The sequence below is a fragment of the Heloderma suspectum genome, chromosome 12 (assembly GCF_057233095.1).
Source record: "Heloderma suspectum isolate Gila_16-S chromosome 12, 16-S_ref, whole genome shotgun sequence".
NCBI classification, from domain to species: domain Eukaryota; kingdom Metazoa; phylum Chordata; class Lepidosauria; order Squamata; family Helodermatidae; genus Heloderma; species Heloderma suspectum.
In genome coordinates, this window is record NC_139469.1 from 10,773,729 (window position 1) to 10,793,518 (window position 19,790).

A 19,790-nucleotide genomic window follows, 5' to 3' on the forward strand; every position below is an offset into this window, starting at 1 on the left:
GGTCCAAGTTTTCACCTTTTGTTTATCCTCAGCATCTGGCATTCAGAGATAAACATTGATGTTGTATACATTCTGAAAACTGTATGACACGTTTCTACAATAGTTGGCAATCAAGACAGGTTAACAAGTTAGCATAAAAACATCCTTACAAATATAAACAAAGCAGCACATCCAGTCAGAGAGCATGCTGTCGTTATACATAAACAATAAAAGCAACAGCCAGCAGCCAACAAACCAACTCAAGGCAAAAAAGGAAAAAGAATCATACTTAAATCAGCAAATACAAAACACTAATTTAGCCACCCAAATCCTGTGTAAACAGGTCAGGCTTTGCCTAGAGCCTGAACAATGGCAATGAAGGGATACTGGGTGGATTTCCCATGGCAGGGAGATCCACAATTGGGGTGCAACCACTGAAGCGGCCCTTCAGAGCCAAAGTAAACATTTGATATAGTTATCAAGGCAGGATATAAATGCAATACATCATCATGGCAGATTGGATTTGGCAAACCTATCCATCATGAATCTATTTAGAGTTGGATGGTATCAAGTAAGAGAAAGTGACCTGGTTCGCATGTAACGACAACCCAGGTTCTCATTCAATCATGGGGGAGGGGCGTTGTCGAACTGTGGGTTGTCGTTACATGTGAACCCTGTACTATGGTTTAACTACGGGTGGTTAACCATGAACAACCTAGAAAGAGAACCATCGTTTGTTGTTGGGCTGCGAAATTTGGGTAGTTCGTGGTTAACAACCTATAGTTAAACCAGAGTGCAGGGTTCGCACATAACGACAACCCAAACTCTTGAGTTTTTGTTACATGCGAACAGGCCAGTGTCACTTGAACATGCTGCAGGCCACACACTATAAGCCACTGGGAACAGCTGGAGCCACCCCTATTTAGAAAGGTCCATCACCAACACAAAAGCAAGTTCTGCCTGCTGCATGCTAGCACAAGGGTTTCACCACAGCTCCAAAATCTACTACCAAAGGTGGTCTAATATAGAGCTGCCAGCCATTAGATCTATTGTTGCAACAGAGTAAATGCATTCGAAGGACACAACCTGGCACAAGCCAATTCTTTTGACTCCAGAAAGGCATTCACATATACTGCGATGCCCATTAAATAGTCTCTTAGCATGTTCATGACTATTTGCATTTGATGAATTAAGCTTTTAACATATCCACCCACCCACCCACCCCAGCCCAGCAATTAATCGTACCTTAATGGAAGTCTTGGCTGCATATATCTAGGAGTTTCTTTTAGACATCATGAAATCAGCCCCCGATAGACGACCCTTCAGTAGTCATAAAGCTGCCTCATGGCCCAGTTTGCAATGCCTAAGCATTTGGTCTTTGATAAGTAGGGAGTGACTCCAAGGCTCCACATTTTACCAGGAAGCAATTTCCAGAGAAAACATATTCTGTAAAGCCTCATATGCCCTAGACTGCACTGTTGTGACTTCTTCCACACAGCAATTCCCCCTCTACCTTTATATATTATTTTTATATTACTTTATGTTACTTCAATTTCATACCCTTTTGTCATGGGTTGTGTCAACTGCTGTGTACTACATGGCCACAACATGGGTTTTCTTCCCCATCTCCTTTTACAAACAAATCAATGTACAGCTAAATTCTTCATGTATTTACTCAGAAAGCCCACCAACTTTGATGGGACGTACTCTCAAGTAATATGTCTAGGATTGCTTGGGGTGCATGAGTAAGACAGAAAATGAGTGAATATGAATGGCTCAGTTCGGATGTAATGTTAAACCACAGTTTACCACTATGGAAACAAGCCTCAGGCTCATGCACTCCCCTCTCTGCAGCTGCCTAGAGGACATTGGAAGCATCTGTTTCCTGGTTTAAACCAAGTGGAGTTGCTTTTTGCATCTAAACTGGGAGCTAGTTGGTTTAAATTATGGTTTGTTGAAATAAGCCAGGATCATAAGCCGCTATGCCTGTTTCAATAAGACATAGTTCAAACTAGCCACAGTTTGTCATTGCTGGATACAACATGCCTTGCCAGTGGGGAGAAGGGAGCATACAACCCTGAGGCTTAGTGTCTTAGCACTAAGCTCTGGTTTAACATTACAACTGAACCAGGGCAATTTGTGAGCGATGTTGATCCTGCTCTGCATAATCTATTCCCTAGGGACAGCCATATGGAAAAAAAAATACAATTTTGGAATTGCTTGATTTGACTGGTAATGTATCCATTAATGTATATTAAAAAGGTAAAGGTGTCCCCAACCAGTCGTGTCCGACTCTAGGGTACGGTGCTCATCCCCGTTTCTAAGCCGAAGAGCCAGCGCTGTCCGAAGACGCTTCCGTGGTCATGTGGCCGGCATGACTGAACACCGAGGTGCACGGAACGCTGTTACCTTTCCCGCCGAGGCGGTACCTATTTATCTACTTGCAATTTCTTGCTTTCGAACTGCTAGGTTGGCAGGAGCTGGGACTGAAGACGGGAGCTCACTCCGTCACGCAGCACTCAGGCCTCGAACTGCTGACCTGCCGACCTTCCAGTCTGCAGTTCAGCGTCTTAACCACTAAGCCACCGCGGTCCTTAGTAATGTATATTACTAATTTATTTATTTCATTTCTATACCAGCCAATAGCTGAAAGCTCTCAAATTAACTTTGTTGAACAATGCATTTTTAGAAACGGAAACTTTCCTGCAGAAAAATATGGAGAACATTCCATCCCATGCCTCCCCTAAAAAGGGTATTTCCCTCTACAGAGGAACTGGAGTTCAGAGGAATCTGTTCACCTTTTTTTCCCTGTGCCCTCACCAGTTTGGTCACATTTACTGTCCAATTGTATGTTCCTTAAAATAACACAAGCATTTGATCAAATAGGCCCATAAGATATGGAATGAGATGCCCACAAGCTTCTCAAAGGACCACCCAAAGAAACCTGCAATTTAGTTTGGTCAACTGGAGATACTGGAAAACCCAGTCACAGTAGAGAAAAGACATGTTAAGGAGGCACAAAGCCAACGATGGTCATCACAGTGCATTACAAACGAATTGTTTACATTAGAATTCCTCATGAAATTATAGGCATGTTCATGATGATAAGCCTTGGGGCAAGCCAGAATCTGAGAGAGCTGAGCAGACACCTTCCTAAGGGAAGCTTACCAGACCACTCTTTACCTACTTCTAACTCTAAAGCCAGCACAAAGCCGCTGGGCCAGTTTGATGTGACGGACAGAGTGTTGGGAGTTGAACCACAACAACCTGGGTTCAAGTCCCCAGTGAAGCTCAGTTTATGGCCTTTGTCAAGCTGCCCTCTCTCAGGGTTAAATGGGATAGCTCCTTAGAGGAAGGGTGGAATTACAAGATGTGAGAGATAACTAAACAAAAGGCTTTAAAGGTCTGAGCTCACTGGAGTCACATGGATTCTGTTGTGCCTTTAAAGAGACGATCCAACTTTTAAATAGGGAGGGAGGGAGAGAAAGAGGTGCAGATGGCGTAGAATTATTTCCAACTGTGGATAAACCAAGGGTGCCATCTAGTGGTTTTCGCTTTTTGACATCCTACAGGCACACTTCCTGTTTCCAAACTAATATATATTATTGAGACGGTGCTATCAAACGTAGACTCACTGGAAAGAAAGCTTTCACTGGGTTGGTCTCTTCCAATGCCAGCGGCTACAGTTGGAAGCAACATGCTTCCCTGCAGCCCCACCAATGCACAATCACTTGGCGTTCTGTGCCACAGCCACTGGAGGAACACAGCACTCAATGCTAGGGTGACACCAAAAAAGCATCATGTGTCTGCTTTTAAGCCTCAGCTCGTGGGAATACAGGAGGGTGCCTTATGTAGCACGCTGACTGCAGCCACCAGAAAGTGCACCAGAAAGACTTTTCCCACAAAGCGGATAAAAGACATCTGCACATTTAAGCCGCTGCTTGGCTTGCCCCAGCTTACACTTTAGCCACATCAGCATGCCCTAATCCGCCCTCAAGGGATTTGCCTTGCCAGGCTTGCCAGGAGAGATGTTCCCATCTCTCCTACTGTGAAGCTCTGTTATGCACACACAGTTCTTACTAAGTGCTCCTAGCAAGAGACTGTTTGCCCTGAAACATGCCTAAGTGCAAAGCCCCCTCCTGAGGTCTCTGGGCCACTCTATATACCACCGAGCCAAACAACAGTAGCCATAACCTTGCCCCTTTGATGCTGTCATTTACTGCCACCTGCGATGCTGTGTCACCAGTTCATTGCTAGATAAAAGATCCACCTCCTACCTTCCTGCAACGCGGGTTAGGACAGCTGAACCGCTTCACATCCTTGTCCAGTAGAGCTGGGAAGTTGCAAAAGGGACACCTGTGGGGCAAGAAAAAATGGCGTTGAGGGCAACATATCAGCCCCTCGCTGTATTGTCAATTAGATAACCTTAAGAGGGGATTAGACAACGTCATGGAGGAGAGAGCTATCAACGGTTATTAGCCATGATGGCTATATGGAACATGCATGGGCCAAGGCAGTACTCCACTGAAGGCCACTTGCTGGGGTACAGTAGTGGGGTGGGGCTACTACCTTCAGGCCCTGTTTGTGGGCTTCCCAGAAGTACCCGGCTGGCCACTGTAGGATGGAGAATACTACACCAGATTGACCTTTTGTCTGGTCCACTAGAGCTCTTCTTATGTTCCAAGTTTAAAAAAATGCCAACGGTAGTATTTGCTGAATATGTATTTTCCAGGTTGTCCACCACCCCAGTTTAGCGTCAACCTATTCGGGGAGAATATTGGGTAAGCGTAGATTACTTTGTTGTTCATAATTATAATTTTGCGTTACGTTTATATCCCACCTTTGCCCTAAACAGCTTAAGGAAGCATACATGGTTCCTCCTCCCATTTTTTTTTATCTTCACAACAACCCTGTGAGATAGGTCAGGCCTAGAGATAGTGATGGGCCACGGTCACCCAGCTAGCTTTGTGGCTGAGCAAAGATTTGAACTTGGGGCGTCTCTGCTCCCAGTCCGATACATTTGCCACTGCACCACACTGGCACTGTTTTGGTCGGAACTCTGTAGCACCACAAAGGCAGAAGAAAGGCACTGCGACCGTGAGAAAACAAAAGATTCTCTAGCCTGGCTCCTAGAATGAACAGACTTAGAGAGGTTCCTGGCTTCTTGACTGAATTTGGGCTGGCTGGCTAAAGGCCAGACTTCGATGGAACAAATGGGCAGAGGTTCCCAGAACAGAAGAGACCACAGTGGAGACCCAGGCTTTAACCTACTGATTTACCTTGCAACAAGGATGCTTCGGGACTGGAAGGTGTTCGTTTGGCCAATGTGTAGGTTACCTTGCAGGGTGCTCAACAGTAGGGATTATCCAGAATTCCCATTGTTTTTCTACTCACATGAGGGCAATTCCTACTGATTCGGTTACAGCAGATGACACGTGGCTCATTAACTTGCAATCATGAACTTACAATGACGGCTCCTACCTGCCACGAGTCTCTTGCCCATGCAGCCTTTCCCAGAACAAAGGCGTGTTAGACAAGGTGCTTGGGTGATGCCAACAAAATACATGTGTAAAAGCCATCATGGCCAAGCTTCTCAGTACCAGGGGAGGGGGATATAAATGTAATAAATAAAAATGCCAGGCAGGAGGAATGTGATCCTGTTGGTTCTGCTGGAATTTACAGAGACTTTGATACCATTGATCAGGCCCATCTGAAGGGTCCTGGAGGCACAGGGCTTACCATTCCTGGAAGGTGGTTCTTAGGGGCTGCTGCCAGTCCCTGTAGGCTTTGCTTATGGGATCTTCTAATAGGTAAATGCACATATTTAGTGGAACTCCATTATTAAACGTGGGCCTTCTCTCCACCTCTGTCCAGATAGACTAGCTTTATTTATTTGCTACATTTATATCATGCTTTTCTGCCAAAGCACTCAAGGCAGTTTATTTTACACTGCAAAGACTAACAGACATGATACAAAAGGAATACAAAGAGGACAAGGAGGGAAGAGGACAAATATGCCAGTGGCAGGCCAGGGCAACAGAAAGAACGAAAGGAACAAGGATAAAGAACAAAAGCTGCAGATAACTATAGTTGCATTCAATAATGCCAACAGCTGCACAGGCACACAGACCTACCTTTTTACTGTCATGCACGTATGTGAGCAACTTGACTTTCCAGTTGCACCATAGAGTTGCACACACCAGGGAGCCAGAACTGGCCACAGTTTACCTGCTGTGTGCACACGCGGTAATCAGCAAGCATTTGCTTTCACGTATAGTGTGAAGTGGCCCAAAGTGGCTGGGAACCTCAGAACCCCTGAACAATTCAGACCAAAGGCTACCCTTACCTGACTAACTCATCTGCACAAGCAGCAGCCACCTCTTCCTCTGCTTTCCGCTCGTAGTATTTACAGAGGATGTTTTCGGGAAGCACTTTCTCCAACTCACTGGTCGGAAATGAGCATGTACAACTCCCTTCCATGCAGCTGAGCTCTGACTACATACAGGGGAAGAAAAGAGAGGGAGATTATAGAAGATGAGCATCATTTCATTTTTAATCATTCACATAGTATATCCTGACATGCAGAGCTGTTTTGCACCATTTAGCTACCCTTACCAAGAACTCAAGGAAATGGGTCATGATGGGCTTCCATTTTTTTTTAGAGGCGGGAAACCGAGCTAGACACTTTTCCCCAAGGCTACTCTTAATAAGTACTTTGCTGACAGCATGAGTAAGAATTCCTGCTCACAGGTCCATATATGAACACCCTATACGTTGGGTCTTCCTACTGCTGAATCAAAGCAGTGCTGCACACAAAGAACATCCTTCATACAAAAAAACTTTGATTAGAAGAATGCTGCCGAAGAGGGACTAGCACAGACATTTAAGAGGGACCACCATTAGAATACAAGCATCATCACTCCAAGTGACGAGCAAGCACTGACCTAAAATGGAGACTGGCATTTAACACTCAGGCAGCAAAACGAAACAAAAAACCCAATAGGAAATAATTTAGAAAAGAACAGAGGACTGTAGAGACAAGGAAAAGCAAAAGCGTGTTGTGCTCCATGACCAGTGTCTGTCCTAAAATGTGGGACAGAACACTGCATAGTCGCAAGACGGTCATTTTCTTATAGGAAGCAGAACACACATGACGTGGTAGTTTCTACACAGCCAAAACAAAATGTTCCGCATTCCAAGCACCTTCGGTCCATGGAGGCATTCCGGTCAGGAGTGCCCAGCTCACACCACCCTGCAACAAGGACAAGGAACTTGGCCAAAAATGTGCAGGGACACAGCTGTGGACAGAGTCACATGGAATGACACGGCTAAAAACCAGAAGTAAAGAAGAAGAGGCAGAGAACAGGAAACACACAGCAGAAGGTGTGAAAGAGGAGGATGTCTGGTGACATTGAAAGACTTTGCAGACAAGTTTTCACATAACTAGATATGAGTCTCCAGCCACCTTTCATTTCCTGGTGAGGGTGTCCTTACCTTTCCAGAGCCAAAGACTGCCTCCTGAGCATACTTTATTAGGCACTCCTTGCAAAACAAGTGTCCATCTGCGCACTGTGTCAACTCTTCAAATGCAAACTCCCCATAGCAACAGCGGCACTCAATCATCTGGCCATCCTGCAAATCGATTCCTAAAGATTAGTTCAACGTTGTCCTTCAAATGGAGCCACGTGTCCGTAATATAATCCCACATGTCTGGGGGCTGCAGGTGAGCAAGGCAACCATGTCAGGGCATACTGCTTGGGCTTTGAAGCTTTGAATGGGGGGAAGTGATTGGATGAGACCCACGTGATCTGCTCCACCCAAGAGTTGCGTCATTCACTATAAGCACCTCCTCCTGATTGGCAGACGGGGCTCCACCAAGAAATGACACCAAGGAGAGGGGCTTCCCCTCCGCTCCCAGACCAAGCCCAGAGCCTGGAAGAAAACCCCTTCGCCCTAAGAAGTGAAAAGTATATATAAAAAATTACAAGAAAGCCATTCAACAGTATAAGCGCGCTAACTGGTAAGTACACACTAAAGGAAGGGAGAATCAAGAGGTCCCACTGGACTCAGAATCTCTAAGTTGGATGCAGGCAATTTAGACATCCAAATAGAACAAAAAGAACATCGCCCAGAGTGGCTGGGTGACTAGCCAGATGGGCGATTAATAAATTTAATAAATAAATAAATAAATCAGAGGACACGGGCTCAGGCCTCTGCTCTGATTGTCATGTTCAGATTTTCACTCTCTCTCTTTATTTCTTTATTTTACAGGGGTGGGAAGACTGCCTCCACCCCAGAACCCCCGAGCATGGAAATTTATGTTACATACAAATGATCTTTTCTCCAGTGGTTCCAGGCTGAGGCAGGTGTGCTAAAACTTAAAAAGTATTGCTTATTTTTTGATTTCCCCCAAACTTTGTTTTTTTCCCATGGCTTCAAACATTTTCAGAAGTTTTACATCTCTACTTCCCCGTATGCATTTGGCATGAAAGTCTCTCTCTCTCCCCCTGCCACTGGGCTACTTACTTTTTGATACTGCTCTTCGTTCATTTGCAGGGCAAGGAGGAAATCTGCATGCTGACAAAAGAGACAAGACACACACTCAGGTCCATTAACATATTTCAGTCTTCTGTAACATATAGCTTCCTGTCTTCTCCTACAACAGACTATAACAGCCTTCCCCAACCTGGTGCCCTCCAGTTGTTAGCCATGCTAGCTGGGAATTCTCAGAGCTGTAGCCCATCACATCTGGGGGGCACAACCAGGTATGGGAAGGCTGGACTATAAAGGTTTATACACGGTGATCAGCTCTCAAACAACGGTGGCTCTGCTCCGTTTTTTAAATTAAATGGAATACCTGCCACGGCTGATCATCTTACCGAGGAATCCCTGACAAGTTTCCAAAGGACCCAAGGGCTGCTCAGAATATGCTTTCAAACTGTGATGTTACGGAGACCTAGATGGTCAAACTGCTACAGGCAGCTCCACGCTAGACTGAGCAAACTTAACTCCCTAACAGATGCCCGGATGAGTGCAACACAAGTGTTCCAAAGGAGCGTTGTCCACACTTTGTAATATTTGCAATAGAACGCCCCCCCCCCCGGTAACTGTCGGTGTAAATTCAGCATGCGTGCTTGTCAGATAAAGTGTTGGGGGTGAAAATATTATAGGGTATTAGTGTCCAGTGGATCAGTGGACACACCACAATTCACTGAATCTCAGCTGCCAAGAGAGCCCCTGACTGTGTGCACAGGACACCACTCACCTCTGCCATTTCTTTGATCTTCTGTTCATAGAACTCCCGCTCCAGCTGCACTGCTGGGAGGAGAGAGAGCTGGTCGTAGCTCCTGCAGTGCCGCCGCTTGTTCTCCAGGAAGAACATGCGCTTCTCAATTTTCATAGCGCCTAAGGTGAAAATGTGAAAGAATGGCAGACAGATGTTTTACAAAACCAGCCCTTCTCTTAATAAGGAGGAAATGGCAGGAGAGCAAGGGCTCCCTGCAAAGCGGCCCCCTTTGCATACCCTGCTCCCGTTAGGATCCAACACCAGATCTATTTGTTACTGCATTCACTTGACTAAAAGCTCTAGTCAGTGAGGGTCATTAAGTCATTCCCACATTACAGATGCGGGAAACTGAAGGTTGAGAAACCTTCAAAGAGAACCACAAACACCCTGATACAAATCAAGGATGTGTGTACTCCGTGCTGAAGAGAAACTGGCAGGCTAAGATAAGGCAACCCAAACCCGGTACCAAGAAGGACTGAATTGTACTATCTGTGTATACATTCTGCAAACGTGCATTAAGCAGGATGGAGACACATTCTTTAGGGCACAGGCTGAGTAGTGTTTTATACCTTGTCTCCAGAGCCTTGAACCATGCCCCGCGAGGCCACCGAGAGCCAGCGCTCAAGCAGCAGCTCCTTACCTTGCTCAAATTTGAAGTCTATGTAGGAATACTGGTTCATTTCTTTCCTCCTTTTTCGCTTCCCACTGGTTTCAGGAGACAGTTCCTGCCATTTTTTGATGGCATCAGAAAAGGCCTAAAGAAAAGAAAATGGCAAGCAAGCAAGTGAACAAGAATTCATGAACACAGGCAGACATTTCTGCAGCCATCTGTGAAGCAGAGGTCAAGACTGCACATTATTTTCTGGGTCCCCCACTCCAAGCTGGTACCAACTACACAGACGAACAAACATCAACTGTTACACACAGCTGAATGCATGTATACAGCTGCTGAGTGCAAGGATCTGTGGACTGAGAAGTTCTCATTTAACACGGGCATTGGAATGAGAGTAGATCAGGATCTCACCAGGGCTGGCCCTAACAGGAAGCAGAGTGAAGCAGTTGCTTCAGGAGGCAGATGCTGGAAGGTGGCAGCAAGGTGTCGGGGAGAGACCTGTGTGCCATGCGGCCTGCTCTGCACCTCTGAAGTTAGCCTGCTGCGTTCAGGTGCAGTGGAGGAAGCTGCCCCATCAGTGTTGAAGATAGATTCATCTGCCAGTCCAGTCGGCTTTTGTACATGGAATTTTGTACATCTTGTCCTTTGCCTCTGCCAGCGAAGTGTCTTGGCAACCCAAACCCCTTGGTCTCACTAAGCCCTCAAACGGCGAGAAAGCAGCAAGCAACTCCCCAAATGAGACTGGAATTATAGGGCAAGTGGGGGAACAGTTGCCCCCACAAAGCCAGTGGAGATCAATCAGACAAAGGCTCCACCTGCCTATGCAAAGATATTCACCTGGTACCTGCTTTACTTTCCCCTAGGACACTTATTTATTAAAAGCCTGTAGAAGATTTTAACAACAGGTTGTTAGGGTTTATTGTATGTTTAATGCTGCCAATCTGAAATGGTGTCACTGTTTAAATTCTTATTCTTAGCCAATACAAACCTATCGGTTTTTAATTTTTGTAAGTTGCCTTGAAATTTAATTTGCTGGAAAGATGGGTAAAAATATTTGACAGAAAATAGCACGTAGGCCAACCAGGGCTTGCCACCAACTGTCCTCTTGTCAGGAATCTGCAGCCAATCTGATCTCTGATTAGCATACCTGTACAGCCCACATGCTTGCAAGTATGTTTATCACATTCACACATTATTCAGGTGTATACCTAAGATGTTTTAAGTGTGCTCCAAAAATGTAATGTGTGAAGTGGTTTTAGTTAAGCCTAAACTATCTCTTTCATATATTTTGAAATTATTTTCCTTATGAGTGAAATGGTTCAGTGCATTTTTTCATCTATTAGTGATGAAAAAATCCATTTTTTCATCCATTCATCCATAGGGCCTCTGGGGGCAGATAAAATTGCCAGTGACCATCCCTTAGGTACAGGCATGCTTATGCAAGACAACACAAACCTGCACATTTGGAGCTGTTTTGTGTAGAGAATCGGAGTTCTCTTGGCACAGAATGCATTTATAAAAATTGGTTCTGGGAAAACCTGCCTTGATTTGCTAGAATTGTAAAGCAAATTGTAATGCAAAAGTAGACACAGATGAATTAGAAGAGCTTTCTTTTTAGAAAGGTACTTGGTTTGTAGGAAGTTTTTTTTTTTTACCTCCTCTTGGTCAGATATTCATTCATTCATTCATTCTCTCTCCCATTAAACACATGCACGCGCACGCACACACACCATACTAGTTTCCAGAGGGGTAGCCATATTAGTCTATTGCACAAAAAGCAACAAAGAGTGTTGTGGCACCTTAAACACGAACACATTTATATTGGCACAAACTTTTGTGACTAGAACCTACTGTTACTGTGTAGCTTGCTCTGTAGGTAATTGGTTTAAATTTCTGCCAGCATGTTTTATTGACTCTTTATATTTTTAATCATTAAGCTGTCATTTGGATTTTATTTCCTTCTCTGTTCTTCGATGTCATTGTTCATTTTACTGTTCTATTAGTTTTAATTGTTGCAAGCTGCCTTGGACATTTTATAGAAAGATAGGGCAGCCACGTTTTAAAGAAATAGGTAATAAATAGATTGCTGGGACTACTTTGACCATTGGGTTGCCCCTTTCTGCTTCAGCAAGGCTGCTGCATTAAGTGCCGTCAGCCCATTCCCAAGCCTCCCCCGCACCCCCCCCGGGGGGGATTTGCTTCCTAGGATAGGCTGCACACCTCCCTCCCAATACTGACGAAAGCACACTGTGGGTGAGGGCGGGGGGAGGAGGAGGACAAGAAAATAGAGGAACTAAGCGGGACGGACCTTTCGCGTGATTGCATAGTGTCCCTTGAGTTCATGCAGAGCCCACTTGATGTCCTGGCTGCTCAGCATCTTGAAGTCTGCCATGAGGAGGTCAGCTGCTTGGATAAAGCAACGCTGGTCAAGTGGATAAAGTTTGGAAAAGTCAAAGTAGTCCACTTTAGGCACCTAAAAAAGGAGAGGCGGGGGTGGGGAGGAGAGAATCAGTGCACAGCTGGCCAATCTTGAACTTTTATGGTGTTAACTGAAGTTGTATCCCACCCTTCGAGCAAAGGGCTGGATGCGCCTGATCTCGTCTGATCTCGGAAGCAACGCAGGGTCAGCCCTGGTGAGTACTTGGATGGGAGACTGCCTGGGAATCAGGCATCCTGTACTGAGCAGGGGGTTGGACTCGATAGTAGGCCCCTTCCAACCCTATGATTCTGTGATGTCGAGCTGCGCCTGATCTTGTCTGATCTCAGAAGCTAAGCAGGGTCAGCCCTGGTGAGAACTTGGATGGGGGACTGCCTGGGAATCAGGTGTCCTGCACTGAGCAGGGGGTTGGACTCGATAAGTCTTGTAGGCCCCTTCCAAACCCTACAATTCCATGATTCTATGATTCTGTCAAGGAGCTCAAGGTGGCATTCATGATCCCCACTGCTGCCACCCACTCACATTTATTCTCAAAACAACACCATGACGTAGATCAGACTAAGAGATAGTGGGTCGGTTTGCACAATCATCTTAGGCTAAACAAGCCATGGTGGCTTAAGTCACGGCGTGCACCAGGCATGATCTGCAGAATCGCCCGTCCAGGTGCGGCCTGTCATGTCGTCCAAATCCAGGGGGCATGGCTTGCTGGAGAGGGAAACAACCCTCAAATAACTCAGCAACAGCCCATGGGTTATCTGAGAGTTGTTTCCCCCCACAATAAGCCACGCCACCCTGGTCTAGATGACACAACAAGCCACGCCAGGGTGGGTGGACAGGGAGACATTTTTCTCCCTCTCTCATAATACTAGAACCCAATGGGGTCATGCCATGAAGCTGATTGGTAGGAAATTCAGGACAGACAAAAGAACTTCTTCACACAGCACACAGTCAAACTATGGAATTCACTTCCACAAGATACAGTGATGGCCACCACTTTGGATGGCTTTAAAAGGGGTTAGACAAATCCATGGAGGAGAGGGCTATCAATAGCTACTAATCCTGATGGCTATCTGCTACCTCCAGTATCAAAGGCAGTGTGCTTATGTACACCAGTTGCTGGGGAACATGGGCAGGAGGGTGCTGTTGCACTCATGTTCTGCTTGTGGGTTTCCTGTGGGCAGCTGCTTGGCCACTGTGTGAACAGAACACCGAACTAGACGGACCCTTGGTCTGATCCAGTGCAGCTCTTATGTTTTTATGCAAATTGTGCCCAGCATGCGCTGCACCTTAAACAAGCCACTTTGGTCAGTGACTGGCCCAAAGTTGCTGTTAGGCTTTGTGGCCAAGCCGCAGGGGTGTTCTTAGGTATTTAAGACTCAGAGGACACAGAACCACAGGACAGAAACATAAAATGAAATCTGCCTATGTTAATTTATATTTATAGACACACATTTCAGCCAACTTACAGAAGAGAAAAAAAAACTTTTGGCTCTTGCTGTGAGGACTTACAAGATTATTTTCACACGTACAACTGCCGTGCCAGTTATCCCCCTGCCATCCTATACCTGTGCATTTGTTCTTTTTTTCCTACTCAAATTTGATCAATAGGTAAATCCTCCAAAAGCAGACCGCTTCATCACAACTTGCCATCTTTTTCTCATAGAACACCTCAGGCAGACATCGTTCTGTAGCACAAGAGGCAGGTAGGCCGCATAACCAAGGGTTCCGGTGTACGCTCAAAGGCAGAATAACAAGTTCCACTACCCAATGTGTTTCAACGATTCTTGTGCACATGTGTACCCGAAATGAATTGCAAATTGGAAATTTTTAAGATCAGGCACACATTTAAGACAAGCGTCCACCACCATCCCTCCCTGGTGATTTAAATCAATTTCACTTTGCTTCATGGAAAGTCTTTCAAACCTGCCCTTACAGACTTCAAAAGTAAACCCAATACACACACACACACACACACACACGCACGCACGAGAATGAAACTAGAACAGCAGCCTCCCTTCATATTTTCAAGTGCATGTCTCTTTCTAAAGCAAGGGCAGGAGGGAGCCTTTTTTGGCCAGAGGGAAACATCTGGGAAACATCGTGGGAACATAAATACAAACACATTCGTATTTTCTCTCTGATACCCCTCCTCACCACTCCCAGCCCACCCCTGCGCACCAGGAGCAAGATATGAGCCTCTTACAGCAAAGCCAGCCTCAATAAATATTACTGAATTTGCAAAACGAAGCAAGTTTCTCACTTGCCTTTGTCTCATCTTGGCTGGAGAGAAGGCTGCTATTTGGGTTTAAAACCACTCTGCCTTCCTTCTTTGGATAATCTGGATTTTCCAGAAGAAAATTACAAAGTCTGCAAAGCAAAGGAAGACAGTTACTTTGGAAAGGCGTTCTTCTGCACATCCCCCCCACCGCCCTCCCCTGCCCCCAAATAACAACCGAGCCTTGGCAGATGGATATGGTTTTGTTGCTCAGGAAAGCAGCAGGTGAAAGAGAAATATGAGAACCCGGTGCAACAGGGAAGTGCAAGGGGGAGTTGGACCATAGGCAAGCAGTATCAGGAGGAGGAGGAGGAGAGGAAAGGGGTTTAGAGGGGAGAGTGCAAGTGTTGAAAGCAATGGTATGAGCACTATCTAACATTTGCAAAGGTTGATTTACAGATCCTGCTTATGCTGATTTGGGTAAGTTAGTGCCAGGGCTACTACTCAACTAAAGAAACCTTAACTGATCAGTCATACGATTATAAATCAATTGACTGATCTGACCTGCATACATTTGCATAAAGCAACTGTTCTGAAAGAACACCCCCACTATTTTTAGATGATGCACATATGGGTTGAAGGTAGGCACCATCTCAGGGCAGCGTTCCATCTTCTGAGACAAGGCAGGATTTGTAAGTCACCTCTTCCACCAAGGCAAAATGCCAAACAGCCTTTCTTCAGCACAGTGTTGGAAAACCCTGCTCTTATCTCCAGTGATCAGAGGTAAGAAGGACTTCAAAGGCATTTAAACTTTAAAGAACCTGTTTTTTTAAATACCTTTAAAAGTATTTAAAAGAGGAAGGTATTTAAACTGGTCCTATAAGGAAGTGCTGTGGAAAGAGGAGGCTCGTTTAAAAGTCTGTTTCTGTGACTTAACTCTGAGTATACATACATAGAATGAGCTGTGCTTTGTATGCTTGGCGAAAAAATGTCCAAGTTGGTAGGAATTACATCTGCCCATATCCACTGCTGGAATGCAGCCCACGAGACCCAAGCCTTCTCAAGATGCTTTACAAGGTAACATTTTAAAATGATGCAAAATACAAGTAAAAGAGCAGCATAAAACATTTAAAGCAACAGCAGCAATAATATTTAGTTCTTGGTTCAGCTGTACATTTTTAAGTATCATTAATAGGGTTACGACTGTCCCACAAAGCCTTCCATACTTACATGTTTAAGTCACAGCAGTTTTTGCTTTGTATTAGTTCTTCAATGTAGTCTCTTGTTGCGTCTGGAAACCTTGCTTCCTGGATTTCGGGGCAGAGGAGAGAGAGAGAAATACCATTTGGATTGACAAGTAGTTCAAGAAAAGCTTCACATTTAAAATGGAGAGAGCGGGGGGGAAGTTTTGATGCAAAGAGGGCAACAGTTATAGATTAAAGTCTTCCCACTGTAGTATCTGCACATCAGCTGCGCATCCCCAACCACTGGAATACGCTAAGAAAGGAGCATGTTCCATAAACAGCGTTTTAGAGTGCAGCCCTATGGGATGAACCCTGGCTACTCGTTAGCTTCTGAATTCGGAGGAGTATGAGTATATTATGGAGAGTGGGAGGTGCCTCACACCTTCTGCTCTGCATTTTAGCTAGACAGGTGATTTCACCCATCTAGTGGAAACTTCGGGGAGGGACGGAGGCTAGGGATGGCTGGAGATACCTCATATTCCCACATCCCCAGTCTCCTCCCCTCGCTGCCCCCCCCCCCAGGAACACCCCCTTTCCCCTCCTATGAACTTGCATTTGTGAGCTCATGACAGCAGCAAGCGTGGTTCTCTCCGTGCTGGAGAGGGGGCGGGAAGGGCAGTTTCCTGGCTCCGGGCTCGGAGCCCCATCTCTGAGCTTGGATCCAGGAAACTGAAATATCCTATGTCCCCCCAGATGCTGCTTAGGGGACATAGGATTGCTCCCTCCAAGATGTTGTTATTCATCAGGAATCTTTAGACTGTGTGGGATGAAATTCTATTTATTTATATAAATATTTCTAAACCGCCCTTAGTCCATGGATTCTAGGGCAATGTACAATGGACATCATAATTCAAACAAAATACAAATGAAATAATACCACATCCTTCATAAAACTTATGGACTAAGGCAGCAAAACACCACAAGTAAATGGAGGAAAGAAATTCTAAGAAAACCTGGCTCTGCAACTTTTAACCGACTGACTGGTCAGCTTAATCAAAGCCCTTTTTCAACAACTAAGGACACATCCAACTAGCTGGGAAAAAAAGGACTCATATGAATGTAAGAGCCATGCTGGATCAGACCAAGGGTCCATCTAGTCCAGCACTCTGTTCAGACAGTGGCCAACCCAGTGCCCATGGGAAACCCACAAGCAGGGCGTGAGCACAACAGCACCCTCCCACTCATGTTCCCCAGCAACTGGTATAGAGTATTACTGCCTCTGATACTGGAAGCCATCATGACTGGTTGCTATTCTTAGACCAATTAATGGAGGATAAGGCTAATTCCCTTTAAAGCCATCCAAATTGGTGGCCATGACTGTATCTTGTGGTAGCTAACTCCACAGTTTAACTATATGCTGTGTGAAGAAGTTCTTCCTTTTATCTGTCCTGACTTTCCCACCAATCATGGAATGACCCCATTTTGTCCTAGTAACTCAGCGACTGAACACTTATTCCACTAAGTTGTCTTTAATTGAGCAATGGCCCTAGTTTTATTTAACAAATCCCCAACAAAATGATTTGGGGTAGGGTGGGGTGGGGGCGGACCTGTAAAGCACATCACAAAGAAGCATCGTTTTAACCACTATTTTGTGTCTCTGGGACAAATCCAGGGCAAGATGTCTCACAAACAATTTCAGTGCTTATAATGCAACCTTGAAAACAGAGACAGGTTTCTACTGGCTTGTCTGCCCACACTTTTATGTTCTAGGATTAAAAACAAACAAACAAACCAAGAACCACCAACTTTTGTGAAGTTTCCCTACCCGGAGGCAATCCTTACTCATCCCAACCAACAATGCACGTGGCTAGTTTACAAGCCTGCCGTAACTTAATTCCAATTATCATGTGCATTAAATAATAATTTTTCGTTCCACATAAAAAAATCCTGAGAATGAGTCATTACAAGAATTGGATGTGAGGCCATATGAAAGAGGACTCTAAGTGAAAGCGAGGATGCAATCCTATTATTTCTTAAATTTAAAAGATTTGTATCTTACCTTTCTACCCATTCAGTTCTCCTATTATTATTATTATTATTATTTCTTTACCACCCCATAGCCGAAGCTCTCTGGGCAGTTTACAAAAGTGAAAACATTAAAATACAATATACACAGTTCAAAAACCATTTACATAAAACATATGGACAATATTTACGAACATATAACTAAAAACAACTTTGAATTAAAAACAATTTTTAAAAAATCCTACAATGAAACACAGCTTAAAACAACTGCTTAAAACAGTATACAAAAGTCAGCAGAACAAACAGGAGTTCTAAAAAGGGAAGGCCTGCCAGAATAATAGTGTCTTTAATGCCTGCTTAAAAATCTTCAATGAGGGCAGCAGGTGCATTTCAATCCGCAGGTCATTCCACAATTGAGGGGCGGCAAAGGAAAAACTCCTCTTGCGCATGGCTGCCAATCTCACATTAGGCAGCCGCAGCAGAGAGCCCTCAGAGGACTTTAGGTGGCGGACTTGGATGTAGGGGAGAAGGCGCTCCCTAAGGTACCTTGGACCTAGCCCCATGTAAGGCTTTAAAGGTAAGAACCAGCCCTTTACATTTTGCTTGGAAACAAACTGGCAGCCAGTGTAAAGATTTTAAAACCGGTGTAATGTGGTCTCCACGGGATGTCCCAGAGACCAACCTGGCTGGCAAATTTTGTACCAGTTGAAGCTTCTGAACTAAATGTAAAGGCAGCCCCAAGTAGAGCACATTGCAGAAATCAAGTCAAGAGGTTACCAGCACGTGCACCACCGTTACCAGGTCCACATGTTCCAGGAATGGGCGTAGCTGGTGTATCGGCTGAAGTTGATAACAGGCACTTCTCACTGTTGCCTCCACCTGGGGTGCCAGGAGTAGGGCTGGGTCAAGAAGCATCCCCAAGCTACGAACTTGCTCCTTCAGGGGGACTGCAACCCCATCCAGAACTGAATGACATACCTCAATACCTGAATTAAGACCCTTCACGATGAGCACCTCTGTCTTGCCTGGATTCAATTTCAGCTTGTTCTCCCTTATCCAACCCATTACCGACATCAGGCAGTCATTCAGAGGAGCCATACCTTCCTTGGATAAAGATGTTAAGGAGAAATAGATTTGGGTGTCATCAGCATACCGATAACACTCAGCCCCAAACCTCCTGATGATCTCTCCCAGCGGTTTCATGTAGATATTGAACAACATTGGGGATAGAATGGAGCCTTGACAGACTCCACATAGTAGTTCTTTTTTCGAGGAACAACTATCCCTGAGTGACACCATCTGGAACTGTCCTGAGAGAAAGGAGTAGAACTACTGCAGCGCAGTGCCCCAACCCCCAACTCCCTCAGGCAATCCAGAAGGATACCATAGTGGATGGTAGCAAATGCTGCTGAGAGATCCAAAAGAATCAACAATGATGCACTCCCCCTATCAATTCCCAGGCAAAGATCATCCACCAAGGCGACTATGGCAGTCTCAACTCTGTATCCTGCTCTGAAGCCAGTTTGAAATGGGTCCAGATAATCAGTTTCATCCAAGACTGCTTGGAGTTGAATGGACACTGCCTTCTCGATTACCTTGCCCCAAAATGGTAGATTACTTACTTGTGTATAATTTTTGATTTTTTAATTATTTATTAAAATATTACCACCACCACCCTCCAGCCAAAAGAGACTCCCAGAGCAACTTAGAATCATTAAACAAGACAGTCCCTGCCTGCAGGCTTGCGATCTTAAAAAAGACACAGTATATGAGGGAAAAAGGGATGGGGGCAGGGAGAGGAAAAATTAAATGGACTTTAGCTTAAAGGTAAAGGTGTCCCCAACCAGTCATGTCCGACTCTAGGGTGCGGTGCTCATCCCCGTTTCTAAGCCGAAGAGCCAGCGCTGTCCGAAGACGCTTCCGTGTTCATGTGGCCGGCATGACTGAACACCGAGGTGCACGGAACGCTGTTACCTTTCCCGCCGAGGCGGCACCTATTTATCTACTTGCAATTTCTTGCTTTCGAACTGCTAGGTTGGCAAGAGCTGGGA

General features: G+C 45.2%; 1 protein-coding gene across 6 annotated transcripts in view; it reads right to left on the reverse strand.

Annotated features, from left to right (window-relative positions):
- RNF216 (ring finger protein 216) overlaps positions 1-19,790 on the reverse strand; it is a 108,229-nt gene that overhangs the window by 63,644 nt on the left and 24,795 nt on the right. For all 6 annotated transcript variants that reach the window (XM_084818314.1, XM_084818313.1, XM_084818309.1 and 3 more), the window contains 9 exons: positions 15,761-15,837; positions 14,580-14,682; positions 12,187-12,351; positions 9,906-10,020; positions 9,245-9,384; positions 8,506-8,556; positions 7,474-7,611; positions 6,326-6,474; positions 4,257-4,335 (listed from right to left, as the gene is read on the reverse strand). In XM_084818314.1, the coding sequence (XP_084674440.1) occupies positions 4,257-4,335; positions 6,326-6,474; positions 7,474-7,611; positions 8,506-8,556; positions 9,245-9,384; positions 9,906-10,020; positions 12,187-12,351; positions 14,580-14,682; positions 15,761-15,837 (1,017 nt within the window). The remainder of the gene's footprint in view (positions 1-4,256; positions 4,336-6,325; positions 6,475-7,473; positions 7,612-8,505; positions 8,557-9,244; positions 9,385-9,905; positions 10,021-12,186; positions 12,352-14,579; positions 14,683-15,760; positions 15,838-19,790) is intronic.